Source organism: Malaya genurostris, chromosome 1, assembly GCF_030247185.1.
Source record: "Malaya genurostris strain Urasoe2022 chromosome 1, Malgen_1.1, whole genome shotgun sequence".
Taxonomy (NCBI): Eukaryota; Metazoa; Arthropoda; class Insecta; order Diptera; family Culicidae; genus Malaya; species Malaya genurostris.
Window position 1 is genome coordinate 94400505 of NC_080570.1, and position 25663 is coordinate 94426167.

The 25663-nt window shown below is 35.3% G+C and overlaps 1 protein-coding gene across 6 annotated transcripts in view; it reads right to left on the bottom strand.

Annotated features, from left to right (window-relative positions):
* Positions 1–753: 753 nt before the first annotated feature.
* The window catches only part of LOC131425118 (TOX high mobility group box family member 3-like), a 176622-nt gene continuing 151712 nt past the window's right edge, over positions 754–25663 (bottom strand). For 5 of the 6 annotated variants that reach the window (XM_058586723.1, XM_058586722.1, XM_058586721.1 and 2 more), the window contains 5 exons: positions 25431–25511; positions 19430–19699; positions 6580–6855; positions 2022–2281; positions 754–1962 (listed from right to left, as the gene is read on the bottom strand). In XM_058586723.1, coding sequence (XP_058442706.1) covers positions 1896–1962; positions 2022–2281; positions 6580–6855; positions 19430–19699; positions 25431–25511 — 954 coding nt within the window. In that variant the 3' untranslated portion in view covers positions 754–1895. Of the gene's footprint in view, positions 1963–2021; positions 2301–6579; positions 6856–19429; positions 19700–25430; positions 25512–25663 lie in introns of all 6 variants that reach the window. The other variant, XM_058586724.1, reaches the window with a different exon arrangement.

A 25663-nucleotide genomic window follows, 5' to 3' on the forward strand; every position in this document is an offset into this window, starting at 1 on the left:
TAATACATGATGTAATAAACAACAGAATTATATGTTGTAATATACTATGATAAACACTGCACTTTATGATGGGCTTCAACCTACAAGCCATTTCGCACCCTCTCATTCTGCTACTAACGCAGAAGGCGATAGCACCCAGTCGACACCGTTCTATTGACCAAATGTCATCATAGACGCTCGGGGAGGCATGAGATAGGGACTTGTGAGGACTTAGTTATCTCACCTTTTGACGACCTGTACCATCAATTGGTACTGTTTTCTCCAAACGCGAAAAACAGGTCGAAGTGAAATCTAAGAGATTTGTGCTGACCGAGCGCCATAAATCTATGTTGTTCAGTAGAGATATAATGTTTAGTACGAAGGAGCATCTCATTGCTTACAATTATTTGAAAAAGTTTAGAACAAACAGATAGACTTGTTATGCGTCGGAAGTTTCTTACATTGCGAGGGTAATCACTCTTGTATACAGGAAACATGAAGGACTGCTTCAAAATATCAGGAAAAGTGCCTTGTTCGAATGATTTATTGAAAATAATGCACAAATGCTCAGCCAAAGCAGTCGTCAATAAACTCGATATTACATATAAAGCTTTCACAATCAGTGGACAACGAAGCCGATAAAGGCGGATGGTGCAGGTCCACGGGTAGTAGTGGGGCAACACAACGGTTAACTACCAACGAACAAACGATTAGAACGAATGTTCGTCCGAGATGGTTTATATGGTGATATGAAGAATAATAAGCCGACGAAGCTTTAACTTTCTACAAAATAGTAATTTTATTAGTATGTATTATGCCTTATCGATCTGCAAGTACTGTTTGAATATATCTTTATTTTTCCTTTCACAATCAATAAAGTATTGATTGGCACCATTTCAACAGCACAAAAGACGTGGCGTTGGCATTTGTTACGCCTCCTTCAAATTTTGTTCCTCGACAGGACGAGGTTTATATATTTTGATTGATGATGGTGATGAGAAAGCATGGAACCGCAGTACTGATGATGATGATGATATTCACGTGTAGGTGGTGATAATGAATGAGCATGATGCCCCACAACGGAATTCGGAAAGTATGTAAATTTCCATACTTCAACGATTCACTCCGGACCGTACGATGAGAAGTTTTAATTTAGTTTGCTTTTACATGCCATTTACCTAAATGATTTGCAGTTTTATACTTTCATTAGTTTGTTTTCTGTTGCTTTCTTGTATGCTTTTGTGAGTCTTTCTATACTACAATGTAATTTATTTCTTGGTTTTAATAACGACAACTACTTACTTCAATAGTTATTTGCCTATCGTGGTTTTTATTGTACAAACTAATAGAAAAACAACATCATCGAGATAAATTAGAGGAAGAAATAACAATATACAGCCTCACGGTTTATGTGACAGACAGATGTATACACGTATATTATTCTTTTTTTTTTCATTCGATCGTTTTCCTCAATTTCTTCTGTTACGAGAAGAAATCACTACGAAAACTATTTACAATATGAAATATAACGAAGAAAGAGGACAGTTTTTTTATTCTGGAAATTACTTTACTTAACAAGTTTTGTTCCTGTGACTGTGGTCTCAATTTTCTTACTAAAAATAATTGCAACTTTTGGCTGTCTTTTTGTTGGTTGAAATAGTTTTCCACGATACGTTGTATTTGATTGCTGAATTCAATTCAATCATGTTTTATACTTTATTGTGTACGTCTTATTGGCTATAGTGTGTTATCCTTAGATTAAAAGTTGTATCATTGTAAAAAGTGTGTAATTTTTCCAGTAATAACAGTAAATTACGAATCGATTATATTTGTTTGTTTTAATAGTTACGCTTTGAATGGGAGCCTCTCATGGATTGCACCCTCTCGTTAATCCGGCTGTGCCGAAGTCCAGCAGCTTACTTAACAGCTGAGTATGTTTGCTGCTGCGAGTTGTTAGTCTGCACCCAGTTACCGAATACATCTCTGAAACAAACGCTACATCAGTGATATTGTAACACGAAGAACGCAATTCATGTACTCACCGGCAGTGTGTTATGACACATTCGTTACTGCAGTACTCATCCTCCCAGTCCGAATTGACGATCGCTTTGTTCTGACATCCGTGCCGGATACACTGTTGGGACGGTACGTTCTGCTGCGGAGGACTGCCGGATAGTGGTGGGGCAACTTGATGGGGGCTCATGTGACCACCCCCCACCGACTGCTGTTGTTGCTGTTGCTGCTGCTGCATCGGGTGACCAGGAGCCTGAGAGTGCTGCTGCCCTTGCTGCTGACTGTGCATCTACAAAGTGCGGAGAATACTAATTTATTATTCTTATTTGTAGCTTAAAAGATTTGTTTGATTGTAATTGAAAAGACAGAAAAGCTTCCTCCTGCATGACAATGCGTGGATCGTGTAATAGTGGAAATAAAATTGAACAGTAAATTTTGTAACGAGATTAGCACTCAGTATGGTTATTCTGGTACTGTACATCTCCGGCTCCACATGGGAGCAAGCGACAAGCTAGCTCGTGTTTAGTTACAATTTGTAAACGCAAAAGTAAGGTTATTTGAAACAATATTTAATCCAAGGATGACAATGTTCATCCAAGTCATATAAACATTTTCGAGTATCTTTTGTTTCGTAATAAAAACCTTCGTTTCGAGTAGCATCGAAGTGTATGTAAAAGAAAAAAAAATTCTAACAAAGACTGTACTTGTAAAAATAAAGCAAAGCCAAGGTACTACATTCCGATGCGGAACTTGACGTTCCGTTTCAACAGACTTTGCACCCGACTCATAAGTGTACAGGACTATTTCATGACCAGTGCTACGATCCTTCGGACAATATGAATCCTTCTAAGCCATGACTCGAACATATGAGATCTGGCTTGTTAGACCAGACTCGAAAAAAACTTGCGCCATATTTCTATCACCATTTCATCTACTCTCATACATCAAATCTTCATCATTTTTGAAAACCTTTGAGGACCAGTTTGGCATCTGCTTTAATGTACGTTTGATCGTACGATTACAGTGGATTTCCGCACCAAACTCTCGTGGTTTCGCTCATCTTGATTGCGTTGAATAGGTTGCATTTCTTCGGCTGCCACCTATCCGTTGAGTCGTCTGGTTCTCTTTGAACTTGTATCAGGCCGACTATATCAATTGTCAATTTCCAACCGTTTGTTCTACGATATTTGTCGAAGCACTTCTTGCTAGAAAGCCATCTCGAAAACCGCTTGACGGATTGGCTCATCAATTTTATAAATGCAATACAAAGTTTTACATAAAAGAAATTGTTGCGTCCCAAATAATTCATTCACAGTTCACTTTTCACGTTAACCAATAATTGTGATTGACGCCTTTCAGAACTGGAGATGTACAGACTTTGTTTGATAATGATTCGACACGAACACACATCAATCCTCCTTTTACAGCAATGTAAACTTCCTTATTTCTAGAAAAAGAAGCTTTTATTGTTACAAGGGGGGTTGGTTGTTGGTGTAGCGTGATAGGTAAGTAGATGCTTATTACGCAGCCTACCTGGGTTCGATTCCAAACTCCTCACATAGTATCAGAAAGATTTTCTGGTTCGAGAGGCTAATGACTTTAAGGTTAAAATCACTTCCGGTGGAGCTCTCAACGTGTAAGCACGTTGATTCGCGGATAGTGCGTTAGAAATTCGAGTAATTTGCGAGAAGGAAAGAAAGTTTTTTCGTGCTAACGCCACGAGATACCGTCGGTAGTCAAAAATAGTAAAGTCCATGTGACTATAAACGAAACCGCTGGTCATTGTAACCTTTCCAATCAAACAAATAAGAAGAAGAAGGTTAAAATCTTTATATTCGAGACAAAATAAAACTGGTACAAGTAACCCAGTCGTCGTGCTTCTTTCATTGGAAATAATGTTATCAACGCATTTTTTAAATAAATTTAGGAAATCTACAAGAGAGAAGATTATTGATGAAGCTTTATGTGACAATATAGTTTCACCTGAGTTAGTAAATTTGCATGTATTTGATTATTACGTTATCTAATCAAAGTTATATTTCTTTTTTATTATTTGAACGTTTGATTTGATATTGTTACATATCGTATAAATCCCAAAACAACCATTGAGACCTTATGAAGAAGGATTTGAAATTTATGTTTACCTCCCATTAATTAAATTTCCAAATGAAAATATCGTTATTAAAAACAATTCACTCATAGTTGTATTGTCCATACTTGCATATCAGTCCCATATGGTAAATCGGCATGTCGAGAAAAAGACGATCAAAATTTTATTTCCGATTTTTTTTATTTATTGTGCTACCTAATGCTAAATCATGATATTATTATGTGAAATATCGGTAATACACGGTATTGATATTTGCATTGAATGGGACTGATATGCCGGTACATATGGGACAGACATGAGTTGATATATTTTTCACATTTTACTGAAGAAAACCCTCAACTTTTATTGCAATTTCTGAGAGTCTATTGAGGAAAGATTCCATTCCTCAAGCTAAATCCAAATTGGCGAAAATCGATATGGGACTGATATGCGAGTATGGGCAGTGTAGCAAAGCTCAATATGATGCAGATTCTTTATTGCTCCCCCTCTCCCGTCTCTTCAGCATCTAAATGTCACCTAATTAGATCTTTGTCGTTCTTAGTCATTTCTTTCCCATATCCCCTTGTTCCATTCCGTTTTCCACAACATTTACTTTTCTATATTGCTTTCATTCTCTTCGGCAACATCACTATCATCGCCCACAGGAAGTCGCTCCAGTTGATGACCAACATGCGGGTCTCTCGCCGGGTCTTCGTAGCGGACCCACAGGAACAAAATAATACGGCCATCATCGAGAAGTACCCACATCATCTGGACAATCCCCATCTAAGATCCATCCCATCAGCAACTGCCGACGACCTCCAGCTGGAGAATGGATCCCCTAGAGTTACCGTTATTGGCATACAAGTATGGGAACCAAAAACACCGTTATAATTATTGAAATTATCAATCACAGCGAACAGACATTCAAGCTAGTACAAACTTTTTCAAAAAAGCTGTTTAAAGCATACAAGTAAAAATCCGTTAAAAATCACCGTTGAAAACAACCTTGCACGCATGAATTACCATTGTATGAAAACTCGAATGCAAGAGCCCATAAGGGATTGTACTGGGCTGCTCAAAGCGCCTCTATAGTAGAATTGCTACTTGGTGATTGCTTTTTCAAACAACCGTTAAATTTCTTATACAAATTGATATATCTACTTGGATATCTGTTTTTTGTGACATAATGTAATTGCTCAATCAACTAACAAAAATCAGAGTTGCTAAATGTCACTATCAACTAGCAACTTTGCACGACGAAGATTGGAAAGTTTATGTCACTGGATTGCTGCCAACCAGCAAAGACATCATATTAACAAGATATCCAGCTCTCACATTTCCCGAACAAATCATTGGCAACATCCTTTTTTGCGAACATGGTGCCCTCAGGCGAGTTCGCATCGAATCTTGTACATAGAAGTAGGGAAGAGAAATGTCAAATTCGTGCGCGCCAAAACAGCAGCACTGCGCACCCATACAATTGATATGATATGTTGAATGTGATGCCGTGCGATGGCGTTGCTGAACTGAAGATTGATTTCTCTCCAAGCTGACAGGGTCTGCAACCAGGCTCTACCAACCATCGTATATCGAGTGTCTGAGAGCCGATCTGTTATAACTTAAATTCCCTTGATATTACGCTCACCAGGACGCTCATTGATTGCCAATGCGATTGATATTATCTTCATTTCTCCTGTCACTGCTTGATTACGATGTGACTAAATATTAATCGAGCAGCATAAACATTGAAATAAATTCATTTACATCGAAACACTCCGAAGTCCGATGACTTTTTGCAAAGAACAATGAACTTTATCAATTTATGTTTGTGTTTGTACTCACATGGAATTTTTTTACTTCAACAGGGAAAAGGAGAATGAGAGAGAAACAAAAATGTCGTCTGTCTTTCTTTACTGAGTATACTTTTACTTGGTCATAGAACTATCGAGTATCACATTTGACAGACACTTTGACCGTACCGATTACAGTTGACGATGATTTTAGTAAGTCTGTCAAGGTCATTTGACATGACTGACAATTTGCAACTCTGTCTATAATACTTCAACCATTAGCTAGAGTGAGATCTGCTCTATGATCGATGCGTTAGCTCAGAGGTAAAAATAGAACTTGATGCTTTCACTCCGAATTTTTGCGCCACTGTAACATCAGTATTTCACATATCACGAACTATTTTTTTGTGTGATAGTGCTTCGTAAAACCAAAGCAAAGATATTGTATCCGATTTGATACAAATTCTTTGATTGGAAGTCGAGTAATCTAGTCGCTCAACTAATGAGATGACTATGGGTATACAAATTATCAATTTAAGAAGTATAATGAACCATGCAAGGCATTCCAAAAGCGATTGAATTAAAATGTTCAAAGTAGATTTAACTATCCACATTCATTTTCGACGCGATTGTCATACATTGCCTACCGACTTTGCGGACTAGGAAGGAGGTTTCCGAATATGGTAAAATTAATACTAGACCTACCTGTTGATTCATGTAGTGTGACTGCGGTGGTGTCATGCCCATGTTCATCATTCCGTTCATGTTTGCACTGGTAAGGTGGTTTTGCTGCATCTGTTGTTGGTGTTGTTGCTGAGGTGACATTCCCATTTGTGGTTGTTGACCCATCATTTGCTGCTGTTGTTGTTGTTGCTGCTGGGCAGCCATTGAATTAATTTGCATGTGGTGCGGCGGTGGTTGGGCTTGTGGCTGTCCTGGGTGGTTGTGATGTTGAAGATGCGGTTGCATTTGCATCATGGCCTGAAATAAGACATAATAGTGATATAAAAATCTTTAGTCGTCCGTGTTTGAATGCAAACATGTTCAAATTCACCAGATTTCATTTCACATTGTAAACCGTTTTTTAAGTAAACTGTGTTGTTAACATCAAGTACTTTTTATAGTGTTCTACAATCCAATCTTAGAAATCACACGGTTTTGTTGATGCAAATATGAGCAGTAAGACAAAAAAAAATGTAAGATGATGATTTATTAATTTTAGTTGTTTGACGTAAAGCCGCCATAACTAAGTTTAGTTTTGCAATGACTGAGCGGAAACATATATTGGAGAAGCCAAATGAATGAAAAACTAACAGAAAAGATGAATTTTTGGAAAAAGATACGCTCATAGACAGGACTCGAACCTGCGTTCTTATGCATTCCGTGCATACGCGCTACCATTTCGCCACTCTGAATCTTGTTTTAGTCACTCTAAAACGCCAGACAGACATAGTAGAACGTATATCGAACATGGTATACATCCTGGCCGTCACCCGACCGATACCTTACATCCAAACATCTTCTCTGTCCATCAAACACTAGTCTTCTCGCTTTATACCTATTTCTCCGATCAAGCATTGAGTAGTAAAGTGTATTTATAATCGCTTGTCACCTTCTTTAATGGTGCCAGTCACCTTCATAGGGGTCTGCCGCTGACGATGTCCAGCCATATATTATATTTATTATTGCATATTACCACAAATTGTATTGCAAGAAACTGAAAGTAGCTATGAAGCAGTAATTGATTGTACTCTTCTGCCTCCTTCTCGATTGCGTTTTCTCATTTAATTATGGAACAGCTGTTTTTCAACTTGCTTTTCGTGGTGTCGCTAACATCTTTGAATGCCATAAATCTTTCTATGTTAGTAAGTTGTTATCGTATGTTGAGTTATGTGTAAAAAACAACTCTTTCTTTCCAAAAGAAGAATAATTATATTTCGAATGTCAATAATTCGAAACACCAACTTACAGCGTTGTTCGATGTAAAAAGTTCTTCAATTCTTGCACAAAGCTGTTTTATTGCTATTACGAATTTGAGGTATTTCCGATATGTTCTTTTAAAAAAACATTGTGCTTCTAGAGGTTGAGAGACGCCTCGTTTAAAACACGTTTCCTTCCGTTTTGAAGGTTCTCGTAACTTTTGAGTGAATGAAACATAACTTTGATTTAAATTTCTTGTTTCAGATATACAATAATTTCGTACATTTCGGTACATTGAGTTAAGTTCATCAGAAATTTTCAGAACATGAGCTTGAAGTTTGCGTGAAAATGATGGCTACATCTTTGGATCCCGAAATTGCCTTTCTTCGAATATTTACACAAAGAGTAACAGAGCAATTGTCGGCATCAGAACTTGAATAGTGCTCATGATGTTGTATCTCAATTTCTATCTCATGGATTTCCAAAACATCACATACGATTTTTTTGGGTAATGAAGAAAGAATAAATTATTTTCACTATGGATAAAGTTGTTGTCAAAATATTTACAGATGGGATAATCTGCCCATTCTCGCATATCAGTCCTATGAAGACTTATCAAATGAAACCTATCTACACAATACTTCCGAAAAAAAAACTAACTGTGGATTTATTTGAAAAGAAAATATATTAAGTTATCTTATATGCAGAAAACCCGTATATCAGTTCCATTCATAGCACATTTTGCTAAAGCAATATTGAAATATTTGTTATGTTACTAACAAAATTTAACGTTTTGTAGCATAAAAAATCAAAAGACTCGAAACTAAGATTACAATTTTCTTTTTCTCAACATGTCGATTTTCCATATGTGACAGATATGCGAATATCGGTACATTGTACATTGATTGATTGCACAGCACTATCTGAGATATGTTCTATACATTGATCCTGATCAATAATCGATAAGCTTTTAAGTTACATGTTGAATAAATGTTTGAACGGCATCGTTAAAAATGGTTGAGCTGGATGTTGTTTAAAACTTTCCAACAAATTCGCAGGTTAATCAAAATCGATTTAGTTCTTATCTATGGTGAACTAAAGAAATCTTTCTGATTCGATTCGTTTGAAATATATTTTTAAACTCATCGTTGAACATAAATAAAACTTTTTATGGTCGACTTTGTTCATATTGCTTCTTCAATATTTTGTTAAAACGATGCTAGCAATAAAAATAAACCTAACGCGCTTATTCCTCTCTAAGGTAAATGCACCTAGTTTTGGTTAGACCGAACGAACGAGGCACTTGCAGGATTTTTCAAATAATGGAAGGCCGCGAATTATTTTCATGAACAATTTTTTTTCTTTCAGCAGTTGTTTGTAGCAGTAGCAGTGTTTTTGTGTTACTTCAAATTCACAGAGAATAAATTCTATTGCTTCTATGCAGCCACGTACCCAGAGGGGGGCCCGAGGAGCCCAGGCTCCTCCCGAAATCAAAAATAGATATATAATTATTTAGAAGATCTCAGACATGTGTTACAGAAATAACAAGACAGTAAACTTAAAGAAATGTAATGCAATAACAGTTCCATTGGAAAAGTTTAGTGTCTGTTAAAAAACCGTACAAGGCACACCGAATATTAGGTAAATAAGCAATCCTCAGTAACATAGTTTTTTATCTTTGAGCCCCTCCCGAAACGAAATCCTTGGTACGGGCCTGCTTCTAGGTAGTTTTCGAAATAGTGTAATAACAAAATTTATTTTTAAAATAGGTCCGTGATGTTAAAAGATTGGGAATCATTGTGACAGACTAAAAAGATGCATACCGAAATGCAGTAAATTTGAGATCCTATTTACACTTTAAATCATGATTTGGTTTATGACCAACGTAAGAGCCAAACACTTGCATAGTGGATTGAATTCGGAATAAAGAAAACTCGGATGTGCTTGTTACCAATCACATCTGGTTGTACAGCGAGACTGTTGAAGTAATACGTCCAGGCATTTGGATATCGTCACTTAGAATACACCAGACAATATCGTTGCAAATAACGCTGAGACCAAATTTACTGATGAATACATTCATAATCACAACCTCAAAACGAGACCTAGTAAAAAATAACAATTACTCACCAGTTCATTCAATGGGACTACGTTTATCACATAAAAAATAGAATTCTGTCGACAACACACACTTTTTTAATGAATTTCGAGGCAGACTTTTCCACTGATATGTTGCTTAGGAGCCGGCGAATTTGTGCACCGTCTGTCAATGAAACGATTGCTACCTCCACACTACTTTGCTACATTATATGTTGGCTAGCTCGGGCGTGCATTCGGGTTCGAACGACAAACAACGAAGCAGCGCAATCTCATCGGCGTCGATAGCACAACTACTACTAGCGAGTTTACGATTTCATAGTATAGCAGGCGATTGTTTTCTTAAATGTATTCGTGAGAACAAACATAAATGCTCAATTCCGACTGTCGAAGTATGCGAACAGGGGATGTTGAAATGGTGAAAATACTTGCATGTGTACGATTAGAGTATGAGAAAAGTGCATTGCTGATCGTTTTAACTAATGTCGTTTTCGTTTTTAATTTGCACTACACCGGTGCAGTGCTACACTGAGGCATGAATAAACGAACAAAAATGACGAAAACATAAACAGTAACCATTGACTACAATAAACGATTCCATTGCACAGAGCTACACCAAACTTTTGATGAGTGCTACACCAGTGGTATAGGTGCAGAAAAAGTGTAGCACTGGTGTAGTGCAATTGGTAAAAACGAACGGTTTCAGTGCAGCTTTCGTTACACCGGTGTAGTGCAATTTAAAAACGAAAACGACATAAGTATATGAAGCATCAACATTTTAATATCGTACCTCTCTGTTCACCTACACATTTATATTGTATGCTGCATACAACGCAGAGCTCAGAATAAGTTTTATAGGTATGCAATAAGTATATGTTTACTTGCTGTAGATCAGTGTCGAAATGTTGATGAATAAATGTGAAGAAATAAGAAAAAGATAAAAATCTTAATAAAGTTTAGGGTAACAGATTTAATTTCATCCTTAACGAGATTGTTTCGATTTGGAAAAACATCCAGGAAGTCCAAAAGTGCTAAGGTTTCGATAATGAATAATTTGTTTTTCAATAACGAATTTGATAAGACTATTTAATATAATATTTTTTCCCGGTTTAGAAACTGATTTAATATTGGTAAAAGATGAAAATGTGATAAATAAATGTGATTTCTTTCCACTACACCGAAGAAAATAAACTTAATAATTTCATAAGTTGTCACTTATGAACCAGCACAATTTTGATTTCATTGAAGACTTATGCATTTAGTAAGCACGCAGGCCCGTACCCAGAATTTCGTTTCGGGAGGGGCCCATAGATAAAAAAATAATGTTACTGAAGATTGCTTATGTAGCTAATTCTCGGTGTGCCTTTTACGAGTGTTTTTAACATACAATTTAAACTTTTCCACTGGAACTGTTATTGTATTCCATTATTGTCTGAGACCTTCTAAATAATTATATATCTATTTTTGATTTCGGGAGGGGCCCGGGCCCCTTGGGCCCCCTCCTCTGGGTACGTGACTGTAAGCACGCATATGAACTTTATAAGCATGGCTTATGAAATTCATAAAAAACTTAATAATTTCATAAGTTGTGACTTATGAACCAGCAAAATTTCGATTTCATTGAAGACTTATGCATTCAGTAAGCACACATATGAACTTTATAAGCATGACTTATGAAATTCATATCAATGACATATGCATTACTTAAAACACAATTTATGATTTTTATAACAATCTACCTTGTGAAAATGTCATTCCTTATAAGAACAGTCAAACCATAGAAATGGAAAACGAAGACACCGTTGTTTTGTTCCGAAACTTTGTGCAAAGCGCACCATGTGAAGCGTGCAAAACACTTTTTCATAATTCGAAATTACAATTGAAAGAGTTGATTGCCTGTGGAGATGAAGAACTAAATTCGTTAGCTTCAAAATATCCAAAATATTGAAAGAAAAGAAATGTAAGTCTCTATTAATTATTTTATTTCATGATAGTAACACCTTGTTTATGCATGACATAGCAATTAAAAAGTGTTGCGTTTGTGGAGGAAGATAACATCCAGAAATCGGAAGCTTTTGTGAATTCGGACTCGTTTTCACTTGACTTAAATATATCCTTTGGAACTGGATAGATTTCTAAATAATCGCAATATGTAGAATTTCATCATTTGCTATCCACGAAACAGGAAATCATTATCTATTCAGACAAAATGAAGTTTTTTTTGTAGTAGGTAGGTGCTGTTTTTGTAAACAAATAAACAATGTAAAGAATAAATTGTGTATCATGACAATTTCAGTGTTTTTCAGTTATACATATATTCACCAAGGAAATCAGTATCAATCGTTATGCAAACCATAAGATAGTAGCGATGAATTTCATAAGTAGGGGTTATGCAATATGGAAATAACTTATTACATTCATATCTACATTTCTACATTAATCATAAGTCTACCTAACGAACTTCATAAGTATGATTTATGAAATCCATAAGTAGGTCAATGAAAATATTTTTCTGAAGATCATAAGATTGACTTATGATTTCCATATGGGAACCTTGAAGCGAAATATCAAGTGTTTCTTATGGATTTCAAAAGCTTTTTTGCGTCCGTGTATTGACTTTGCCAAATTTCAACAGTACAGTGATGACCCGAGCAGCTCATTAGTTTTTTTCTTCGCTGTAACCATTTTAGAAATTAGTTATTTTTTACAGGTTTAGATGGTAATCTTGATGTACAGAAAAAGTTAGTACATCAAATGCACTTATGAACCTTTCCATGAACTCTAGATTGAATATAGTTTTTTATAATTCAAAGAATATATCTACAATAAAATATATCAACTGAAACTGAGAGTATAATAAAGATGTTTTTGCAGTTATCGTCGTAATCATTTTATTTGCGGTGCATTAGCGCAAGACAAATAACCAATAATCGAAAATCATTAATAATCATCGATGATGAAAGATTGCATAGAAGGTTGTGCTAATGAGTATTATCTATGTGGTCATTTCATAAACCATGTAGACTCTCTGTGGGGAGAGGGTTCTAGGGTTATCAAAAATCTGCGTTTGTATATGACGGGGAGGAGGAACTTTGTTCGTTTTTTTTAATTAAAAAATTAACTTTAACCCAGAATTCTTAAATATTTCGTTATGTCGTGAAACGTCTCAACTTTAGTTAACTAAACAAACGGATGATGGAAAGTTAAAAACGATTTGAAATATCGAAAATAAAAATTTGCGAAAAATAAATTCTTTGGTTTAAATCCATGCAACTTTGTTTACCATAAGACTTAACCGCGGAATAATAATGATGGCACCATCTGATTAAAGAGGCGGGTAGGGTCTAACATTTTTGAAAAATTATTTATTATTTTATTTGTATTTTCTCATAGTAAAACATTTCAAGAATTCATCAAGCCTATCGGAACAAAACTCATCAAGTTATGGGCCTTTATCTTTGCTTATCTCATACTGCGAAGAAGTAAGAGCTCGGCACACAGGCCCAAGATTTCTGCCTTGATCGACTTAAAAACTTGACAAAACATTCTTGACATGCTTCATTATAACAAATTATCAAAGAAAAATATAATTTTTGAAAATTTTAGATCCTAAATTATAGACAAAAAACTTCAAACGCCTTTTTTCCTCGAAAGCAGGTTTTGAAAGTCCATGTCCATCGTCATTCAAAAAGTACTGAACCAATTTTTTTTAAAATTTTGCACACACTTTCTACATATAAAAAACCAGACCCCAACGTTTTCCTTTTCGTTGTTTGTTACTTTGGGGAGGTTTTACAACTACAAAATGGCGGATTTTTTGTGAAAAATCGTAGTATTCACTTTGAACAACCACCTAAAATTTACAAAATTAAAAAAAATCAAACAGAAACGCTGGGGTCTAGAAAAACTTCTACTCTATCTATACTGCTTTGATTTGTTCACTTCTTATTAGTCTGCGCTGAGATACAGTGGACACCGCAAATCATAATTTTTAAGAAGCGTTCTCAAAAATACCTCTTCACCAACTTATTTTTCAGTATTTTTCCACGAAAAAATTACAAACTGTTGTTCGAATGATGCTTTCTATCATGCAAAACATTTGAATTTATTTTGTTACATGATAATTTAAAAAAAATTCTCGAAAATGATGATTTTTTCATCATTTAGACCTTGAACTTCAACAGGTGATATACAATACTAAAAAAGAACATTGGCTTTCAATGCCAACTCAATTATATGAATGAAAATATGAAGCAATATGCTACAATTAGTTTTGATTTTAAATCTCACTTTCGTTATTTCAATAGTACTTGAAAATAAGACATAAATATTAAATAGGTTCAAGATGGACCCTCTCTCTGGCCAGGGATGTAATCGTCGGATGATGGAATATCGATTTTGCCGATCACATACGAATGCCTTCTTGAACATAGTACAAGACTCTATCAGGAAGGCTGACATTGACGCTTGTGTACACAACCCTCAATATGTCAAAACCAAAGCCAATGGTTCCAGATGAAAATCAACTTGCAATCATTTTGAATCATGCTCTAGGATCTTTAACACAAATCCAATCCTATTATTTATACATGAACTGAAATACATCAAAACTATAACGATTGTTAAATTGTATAAATTGTTCATAACATTCCCTTGTATGACTTTAGTCCCGGGTTGGTGGTTCAATACACAGTTCTACAAGCCAGTTGTGGTTCGAGCCACCTGAAGGATTCTTAGTGTCAGTATGATCATAATACCACAAGTCATACAATAGTTCTGTTCACTATGAATCTGCTACGAAGTGTGCGAAATCCAAAAAAATCCTAACCCTGAATTATCAACAATGATTTTAATCCTGAAACGCTTTCGTGATTTTTACTAAATTTCAATGTATTCACAAATAAACGATACAGTTTCATTCAAATACCTTTCGCAAGGAAGTTTATTTAATAATATAAGAATATCGTCAAATTTACTATGAAATACCCCACGGGAGCATTCTAGGGATAGAGGTTGCATTTGGTCACAAGTCCAAAATCAGCTCTGCATATACATGGTATGAAAGGATTCGTAGTGTCAGTAGAATCGTAGCACCAGCCATGCAATGGTTCTGTACACATTGAATCGGCTGCGAAATCTGTTGAAACAGAAGGGCAAATTCCACTACAGGAATGTAATACCAAGGCTTTATATACATATCAAATTTACTAGTTGGTAGCTGCATATGAATATTGTGTAATATCACAGAAAAGATGTTCAAATTTACACGGCATGTTAATTTATGAAAATCTGAAATTAACTATACACACTTAAAATTTTGTACATCTTATTAGATGCACATAAATCGAGCGTCGCAGTTCACGCAAATTTACGTGAAAGAACATTTAATATTGTGTCTAAAACTCCATGACATGAAATTCATTGAAATAAAAAAAAAGAATTTTGTAGCAACCCACCGCGCGGACTTGAACCGAGAATCATTGGATCGCAAGTTTGTCTGATAATCGACTGAGCCACAGAAGCATGCATCTGCATGGCCGGTAAAAGGAACATTTAAATTCATATAGTCGCACCTGCTAGTAGAACGCAAGTTACAGTCGGAAAAAGTAAAATTCAAGCTCATCTAACATTAAGTCATTACAAATAAAACTTTCCGTCATTTGACAAATTAGGTCTTTATGAATTACATCGTATGAGGGATTAAGTCAGCTGTAAAATTCAAAATTTTTTAGAGTGTACGATTACTCCACGATAAATTTCATTTGCACAATGTATTGATAAAAAAACTGTTTCAATGCACCTAGTGGTGTGATGATACCTTTCTCATCCCAATCATATTATCATATATAACATCAAAGACATTTTTTGTGCATCAACTAGTATGACCCTAAGACAAGACGAGACAGCTGGCTTTGTTTGCTTTCTATGGGGCCTGCTGAATTATTATTAATAGTAGTTGACTGTATGCAGACCCTGTCAGCTTGGAGCGAAATTAATCTTCAGTTCAGCAACGCCATCGCACGGCATCACATTCAACATATCATGTCGATTGTATGGGAGCGCAGTGCTGCTATTTTGGCGCGCACGAATTTGACATCTCTCTCGCCTACTTCTATGTACAAGATTCGATGCGGACTCGTCTGAGGGCGCCATGCTCGCAAAAAAAAAGAATGTTGCCAATGATTTGTTCGGGAAATTTGAGATATTTTGTTAATATGATGTCTTTGCTGTATATCACTAGTGGCATTGACAGTGCAGCCAATTTCTTTTATATATTAATGCATGATATTTTATTTACATTTCATTATTCAAATAATAATAATTGTCATGAAAACAAAAATTTTGTCGTATTTTGTGTGGTATTGAGTTATCCAACTTATGGAGATTTTATAAATTGCTATTTATTCAATTCCAACAAGCAGTTATCACCAGATTCATTTCGTTTCGTCAGAAGTCGGGCGAATCTAAAAAATCCCCCAAAAACAAATATGATAGCCGAAGTATAACGTCCTAATAATACAAAATTGCAGGTACTTCCGGCATCGGAACCGAAATTTAAAGCAATCATCTAGATGCTTTTACTTACCAGTCGATAAATATTATTACAGCTAAAATTTGTGAGAGGAAATTGTTTCAGATTTCCTAAAAAATTTCACAATATTCGATGTTGCAACCGATTGTAAAAAAAATAGTTTCAAATGAAGGGTCATAAAACCCCATAAACAATTTTTGAATTTCATCTCAATGTAACTTGCTATTGCTGTTACGAAATTACAAAGTGACGAGTGATCAAAAGTCTATTTCAAGGGCGTGTTTGCATAAATCAAGATTCAAAAAGAAGCTAATTTGCCTAAAATTAGTAGGTTATTTTTTGTTTTAAAGGTCTCGTTAGTTTTTGACCACACAAACTCAGCTGTGTTAGGCCCCGGTTGCCGATTCCGAATGTACCGGAAATAATGGTCGAAAATTCCAAGCGGTAATTCGCTTAGATTGCTCATGTAATCGATTGATGAGTCATTACATAACTATGGTACACCTTTTTAATAATCATTACGACGGATATATATGATGGGTCGATGCTTTTCACGCAGCCAACCTGGTTTCGATTCTCAACCCCGCACAAAGGGTCACAAAATTTTTCTGGCCCGAAGAGACGAATGATCCTTAAGGTTAAAACCTCTAAAATCGAAACAAAAAAATCATTTCTCCCGAACATGAAGTCCGATCCAGATAAAATTTAATAGCATTTTTTTGGGACTTTAAGACACTTCATTTGATTCTTTGCTTGAGCAAATCGGTTCTATTATCGCACAAAAATCGGAATTATTTCCATTTGGGAATTTTTGACCACGATTTCCGCATATCCAGCACTCAACTACATCTGGTCACCATGATTGTTTTGCTTTTGTAACATCAATTATTGTAATGTTGGGATTAGCATAGCATTTGCATTAGAGACCGCCCGTGTATTGATACTCCGTTATTGATCAGAACAAATTGAACTTGCAAAATGTTTTCTTGAAACAACTTGCTTGGGAATAGCACGTAGTGACTTATTGTGTAAACTGCATTGATTCCTGTATGCTGATCAATACCGATGCCGGCAATTTTTGGAATGCAGAACTATTTGGGAAGGAAGGATTGAACTAACATTCATGTTGCTACTAGAAACCGAGGAATCTTCTGCATTTCTACATGCATCACAGGAAGGAGTTGTTTGTTAATAAATTTTTGAATAATAGTATCATATGTTTATTGCTCTGAGCAGTAGGCTACCAAAATCATAAAACTCTGGACAGCCGGCTGTCGGGAGGTTCTCTATCAATTCATACATTTAGGTAATTGTGTTTTTAGTTAATTTCTGTTTTTTTTAATAGACACCCGTAATACTGGCAAGATATCACTCGATCGCTATCAATCGAACACATATGTAATATTTAACTATTTATTGCTACAAATTTTTATTGGCGCCAAAATCCAATCGATTGATTTACAATAATTCACTACAATTTCACTTTGTCAAAAATTGATAATATTTAAAAATATCGATATTTTTGGAAATATTACAGTAAATGTGAAATTCTTCAAATTATTAATATTACCAAATTGAATCATTTGTCTCTCACAAATGCTTAGTTTCCATCATTTCTCGATAAGTGCCGAATACTTTTAAGAATCTAAAATATTCGTGAAAAAATATCTAATTTTTTGATTTGATTTAATATTTGTTTAGTTTTTGGTAAATTTGATGTTATTTTCATCTGAAATTTATAGCTGGTATCAAATGCATTAGCATTATTATTTATTCTTGGACTTTTGATTACGTTTTTGATCAAAACTTTTGCTCGATATTTTAAAGTGGCAAATATTACATTCCCATTATTTTGTGAGAGATGTATTTGTCTAATGATTATAAAATTTTTAAAATCGAACTACTAATGGCTGAGATATAGCCATGAAAAAAAACGTCCCAATTTTTTATTCAAAAGATACACAAGGTTTAAACTCTTTAGGATAACTTTGGATATACAACTCTATTATCCATTACCCTAAAAACATTTTGTTCCAGATGAATTTACCTTTCTAATGGTGCTCAAATTTTTTAAATTGGTCTAAACACAGCTGAGATATAGTCAGTCAAAATCAGCGTTCCAACTTGTTTTACCCCCTTGGTAGTCCGCGTAACTGTTTACCCCCTTGGTATCCAGAGTGTTAAGTGTTATAAAACACACTTTACCCTACAACTCCGAAACTGGAAGTCGGATCCGAATGACATTCAGGAATTCCGTATGAGAAATTTGTGAAAATCGGTGCTTCCGGAATCGGAAACCGGGAACCAGGATTGTTTGGCTGTCTATTGATAATGACTACCGATTGGAGTAGTTTTGAGGCCAGTTTAGAATTTTCTTACGTTTTTTGTTTCGCCGCTTCAAGTGACGGTAAATTTTTTTTAGCGCACTTTATCCTATAATTCGGGATCCTGAAGTCAGATTTTTGACACATACACACATACATGCACACACACAGAAATTACTCAGCTCGACGAACTGAGTCGAATGGAATATGACAATTTGTACTATTCGATTTTTCAAGTGATTGCATATACCTTTCTATATGATAAAGGCAAAAATCGTTTAATTAATTTTATGTTTGATGTCATGTATTTTATGTTTGATGTGCATGTAAAAAATAAGTAAATTTACATACTTTCTATCTGTGCACAAATACAATTTTTTTTGTTAATTCACATCAATCGTGCACATATTTCAATTTAGTGGTATTTCGATGACGGTTCTCAATCGAACTTTCGATACAACTGATGTCTATTTCACAGTAATTGACATGTCGTGCAAATTTCTTTACTTTTTTCTGTGCAGAAAACCGACTTAGTTTTATCGGTGTATAAGACCAATTATTAATTTGATACTAGATATAGGAAATGGATTTTAAACAATCAGGAAAATTCCTGTAGCATAGAATGTTTGTATGCTTTTCCTAAATAAGCTTTCACACTGCACGTCTGAGACAAGGAACTCACCTGCTGCGACGACTTGTACGGTGATGCGTATGGTGGCGGATAGCTGTTGTTCTGTGGCGGCATGTGACCTCCCTGTCCGGGCATATGGGGGCTTACTTGTGGAACTGGTTGACCATGCTGTGGTGACGGTTGCGAATGATTCACCATGTGATTATTCTGCTGCTGCGGAGGCGGTAGCTGCTGGCTCGAATGCTGCTGGGACGGTGGGGGTGGAGAATACATCGGTTGCTGCTGCTGCTGGGAGGACTGCTGCTGATCACCTTCCGTACCCTATGTAGAGTAAAAAAAACACAAAAGGAAATTTTACTTTAGATGCACGGTGAATTTCATGAAAAGCTCGTTGTGCAAATAGGATGAAAATCATCAATTAAGATATTTTTCCATAATAAATACTCTCATTCTTTAGCGTAGCAGAGCAAATACGTGTGTGGGTTACAAGGCTCCACAATGCAACCGAAATGATTTATGATGTGTCGGATCATTATTTTTCATCATCTGCGTGTCATGTGTGCGTCGACAAATATGGAAGTGAAATGAAAACAAATTAAAATATCAAATTAAAAATAAACATAGCAGGTGAAGCAATTTGGCAAAGAAATTCGTTAGTTAATTCCGCCGTCATAAATTATAGCACCGCAGAGGACTGACGAATATTATAGATAAATCAGTATTTCTTTACCACTATTTTAGCCAGCAATCAATTTTTGCTTGTTGATCGAATAATTCTTGAACATCCTTCAAAGATCGTCGTTTTTCGGAGGAAATATCAGTTGCTGTGCTGGAACATAATTATTATTTTTTGCACATTCATCAAGTACAGACTTGAGGCTATAAATCCGTTTATATCTTCAACTAATTATCACTGTCTCATCCCACTGCAGTTCATGACAGCAACATCAAATAACATATTAATTCTAGTTTGCTTTATTTTAGTTTCAACTGGTTCTGAAAGAATGCTGCTTGTGCAGAAGATGGTGCAGTTTTAAAACGATTATTAGTTCTCGTACGACCGAAAACAGAAGTAATAAAATAGCAAATAGCGCAAAGTTTGTTTGGTTTTGTTTCATATATTAGCTTTTATTTGATCTTATTTTCGAAAAGACCAAAAAAATTTCATTTGAGTACGTTTATAAGTAATTCAAAACCAACATTCACATTTTTATCCAGCGTTGTGGTATTTAAAGTTTGATATATCAGAAGATAAAAAATGCTTCTTTAAACTAAAAATATGCAGACATTTAACACAAGGAAAAGTTTACATGCAGTGAAACAAATATTTTTCACCAAGTTAATGATGGTAACGGTAACGGTTCCCCAATCAAGAGTAGGTTGTGTTCAACGATGAGACTTAAATGTACTGGTAAAGGCATATCGATAGTTCCACAACCAAGATTGCAAATGACAGTTTCTCTTTGTTCACTTTTTCTTTTGTGAATTACCAATTTTATTTTATATTTGAAACTTAACCCTTCGCATAATTTACAAGTCAAAACCACAAGCTTTCGATTAGTATGGGAAATTAGGAAGAAAATTCAATAACAGCTCCGTAAGAACCGAAAGAGAAAGTAAACAAAGAAAGGCTCTTATTTGCAGTTAGGCCCTTTTGTCGTGGGACCATTGATAGTTCAAAAACATCAAACACACGACCCGTTCTCCTACACTAATGTGCAACTTTACTAGTTTTTGCCTAGCATGTATCAATTTGGGAATAACTTGAAACGATTCGACTTTTATTCATTTACAAAATAAACAGGACATATGACCTAGGTAGTTGAACTTAGTTTTAACTTTTATTAGTACCTAATGTAAAGCCGTTTGTGAAAAAAAAACTTAGGAATCAAATACAAATCTATACATTGAAAATTTCTAAAGATCTCGCGTTATATTGCTCAGAGGAGACTGGAGCTGCTAAGATGCGCCCAGCCATGCATAGAGTTTCTGCAACCAGTTCAAAATATGAAAATGATCTGATCAGAAAAGAGGGTTGGATATAAGGTACCGGTCATGAGGCGGCTAGGATTTAGATCATTGTTCGATGTACGCTTACCACCTCGATGCTGTTGTAGAACTGTGCACAGCTCAGGGTGGCGAAAATGGTAAACGCGTATGCACGGATAGCATGAGAACGCAGGTTTGAGTCCTGCCTCTGAACGTAAATTTTACCAAAAAATCATCTTTTCTGTGAGTTCTCATTTATTTGGCTTCTTCAATGTATGTTTCCACTCAGTCTTTGCTAAGCTGAGCTTTGTTATGATGACTTTACTTCAAACCAACTAAAAATTAATAAATCGATAAAAATGAGAGTATTTGTTGTTTCATTCTAGATAACGAGATCGAAATCAACGGTGTGGTTACCGATGAAAGTCTGCTATGCGAGGATCTTCGAAAATGTATGAAGTATCTAACTCAGGAGGGTTAAGATATCAGGTTATCAATATGCGATTGCATTCAGTGTCCATCACAGAGGATGAGATTTAAAGCCATTCCTAATCGAACTTGCATTGAATACCTTTGTACTAAAATATATCCGTTTTACTATATACTTTCCAAATGAGGCCAAGCCATCTTACCAATCGGAAACCCCTTCCATTTTAATAGCAATTGCAATATTAATTCTAAACAGTAGGGTGACAGAGGTATTTTGACCCACTTTAGTATTGATTTTATTTTGGTCCACTTTGTAAAAATATCCACCAAATGTTGTTATATCTTTGAAAAACCTTTCCGCAGTAGGTAAATTAATGTGATTAGCTTCAAATTGATGCAACATTAGTTACATAGCATCGATTAAATCCATAAAGTTTGTTAGGTTTCCCAAAATATATGAAGTGGCCAAAATACCTCTGTTACCCTACCATATAAAGCTTTGAATCAAAATACAGTCCAAATTTTTTAAAATTTTTATACTAGAATTCATTTAATCACCACAATTATTGGAGTAATTTGTAAATTATATGACTTGAAATTCATCGGAATATATGTGTCCAAAGGTATTACTTCATACAGTAGCATTAATTAGCCGAGATTTCATTTTTTTCTAAGAGTGTACGTATTCGGAAAGTACATGACAGCAAAATGCATTTTATTCGAAAACAAACATAACTGAGCAATTTGACGGCACGCGAATGCAGTGTGTACACGGAGCCGGAAGCTACCTAATTTAGGGTATATTCTACTTAACTTCGGGATTCAGCTCAATAACCAATAGTAAGTTACAGTTTCTCAACTGTTGAGTTTCATTGACTCAATGTAAGGTAAATGCGGTTTACCCAATGTTAGCTTATTGAACGACATGGACAAAGCGGGATTTTCTTGATATTTCTTCTAGTTTATGGTGCATGCTACCGAAAAAATGGAATTTCGCTTTGAAACACATTCGAACTTTACCATGAGTTCTCGTCAATTTTCTTATAGAATTGTTATATTTATAACACTAGCCTTTTGTTTCGGTGCGTTGCTTTCTAATAAGAAAAAAGAATATAAGGAGTGTATCGAAAATAAGCTATCCACATACATTTGTGTTGTACGCGTGTTTTTGTGATGGTTTTCTATGCTCAGATCACAGCATGCTGTGCGTTTGGCGGTCAGCTTTCGTTTGTTTACTTGTTTGTGCCATTGAAATTTTGTGTTTTCAAAATGTCGCGTATTGAAAAGGATGTGAAAATTAAGGTTCTGGACACATGGCTAAATGAGAAGGGTTGCACTATGCGAAAATTGGCGAAACAGTTTGGAATTCATCATGCCAGTGTTAAGACCATCATTAATAAGTTTGAGGAACACTATTCTTTGGATGAGCTACCAGGAAGAGGCAGAAAACACGGTTCTTCCAACCCGAAACTGGACCAGAAAGTGATATCTCTAATCATGAAGAACAAATCAATGCAAATACGTGATTTGACCAAAAAGCAGGAACGAGCTTCAGAATGATCCAGCGTATCAAGAGGCGAAATCACCTGAAGACCTAGAAGAAGGAGAAAATCTCGAAACAAAGTGTAGAACAGAAGAAGCGAGCCGCAACAAGGGCCCGAAAATTGTATTCGTGTATTTAAAAGCGTCCGGATGCATGCGTTTTGATGGACTATGAGACTTATGTAAAGGAGGACTCAAAAATCCTTACAGGTCCACAATACTTTACTTTCGTCATTGGGGAGGATGTGTGCGATGCGGACAGGTCGATTCAAGTAATATGTTACTGTGGTTTGAAGTCAACCATTTTTTACACTACCGGTACTATAAATGCAGAAATCTATCGATCTGAGTGTTTCCAGAAGAGGTTGCTGCCTTTATATAAGAAGCATAATACACATCCACTGTTTTGGCTGGATTTGGTGTCGGCTCACTATGCCAAAACCACTCTCAATTGGCTTGCGGAAAAGGGTATACATTTCGTTGAGAAAAATTTTCCATCCACCAAATTGCCCTCAGCTTCGACCCATCGAACGTTACTGGGCAATCGTGAAGAGGGTCTTCAAGAAGACTGGTAAGGCAGCTGGGACCATGCAGGAGCTTAAAAAAATTTGGGCTCAAACGTCCAAAACATGCGATGAAACACTTGTCCGGAACTTGATGAAGAGCGTTCGATCAAAAGTTCGAAACTTCGTGAAGGAATAACTTCTATTTCATCCGGTTTTCATTATGCTCAAGTTTAACCTCGTTCCATAAAGGATAAATTTTTAGTTTGAATAAAATATCGTTTTTTATCATAATTTGAAAGAAAAATTTGTGGATAGCTTATTTTCGATACACTCCTTAATTTGCTTTATATTCATTGTAATCGTTTTTGAAGTTATTTATTTTCAACAGAATGGTATGAAATTTTTTTTTTTCTGATCGCTCTAATTTTTTAACTGTTTTTGTAAAAATGAAGTAAATAGTTTTCTAACCATCAATTGTTGACGGATTGATTTTTTCAAATATTCATAAATATTTGTTAATCGTGAAATTTTATAAAGTACCCCACTACTTAACGTAACGAATATTTAAGATGAAAATAAATTTTAGTTACTTAAGACAATGCAAGTTGGTGAGAAGGCGTATCATATGAGTTGTAAGACACAGGTGTGTTTGATGTCAATAAATATGTTAGTTTTCGGCAGATTCCCAATACTAAATAAATGAAGTGTTTATGGGATACATACATTATTTTTCAAACCGTAATCAATTTGCCAAATATAAACTAAAATATTAACGAAACAATAGGGAATAATAGAAGGAGACTCGATTGGGGAAAATTCTGGTGGACACGGTTGTCACATTTGGGGTGTATGTCTAGCAGCGGAGATGCAGCGGAGACACTAGAACGACTGCCACCTATATTTTGGCCGCTGGGAGCCGCCTGGCAAGAAAGTCTGTGCGGATCCAATATTACATTGAGGAAAAAACATGTAAGAATCTCATAAACTTACACCAAAGAAAAAGCATTTGGAATTTCATAAGATTGAAATCTACGAACCAAGTAAAAAATAGTTGCATTAAGTGTTGGAGGTATATACAGGTTTATACACAGTTTTGTGATATTCTTAATAACCCAATGCGGCTCGACAGAATTCACTAGGTATCAGCGAGATACATTAGCGGGCCCTTACACGAGCATTATTTTTGTCATTTTTAATGATGACTAAGTAATGATGTATTTCAAATTTGATAGAAATTTCGTCATTACTGCACCATTACACGTTCATTAAAATGATATTATTTTTTAGTAATGACATTTTTAATGACTCGTGTAAGGGCCGCTATTAACATTAGCCACATCACCACTGATGAAAGCCACTCCAACAAACGTGCACTGGACAATACTGATATGTAAATATATATTAGGAAATTAATATAACATTGAAGGGAAAATTACGTTAACCCAGATTTTCTTCTTCACTATTTAAATCAGTACAGGAATTATAATAATTTTCAAATACTTGTACATTATAAACTTAGGTAAAAATTATAATTCGAACATTAATAAATAATAACTATTTAATAATAACTATAACAGTATTTTTACCTTAGAAACTAAGCTCGCTCGATATGCTGCCAAAGCTTTAAGATATTCCTTTTTGGCAGCCTCAGTTTTCTTCTTGTACACCTGTAATGGAAGCAGAGAAATATTTTAAATACAAATTTGTTATTTGGTTTTTTGTTAATAATAAGCATAGAAATCAGGTATTGATAGAAGAGAAATATGATTGGAGTTTGAGGATGGGCTGTAAGCACTTGCTTGTAGTACATGAGCAAAGG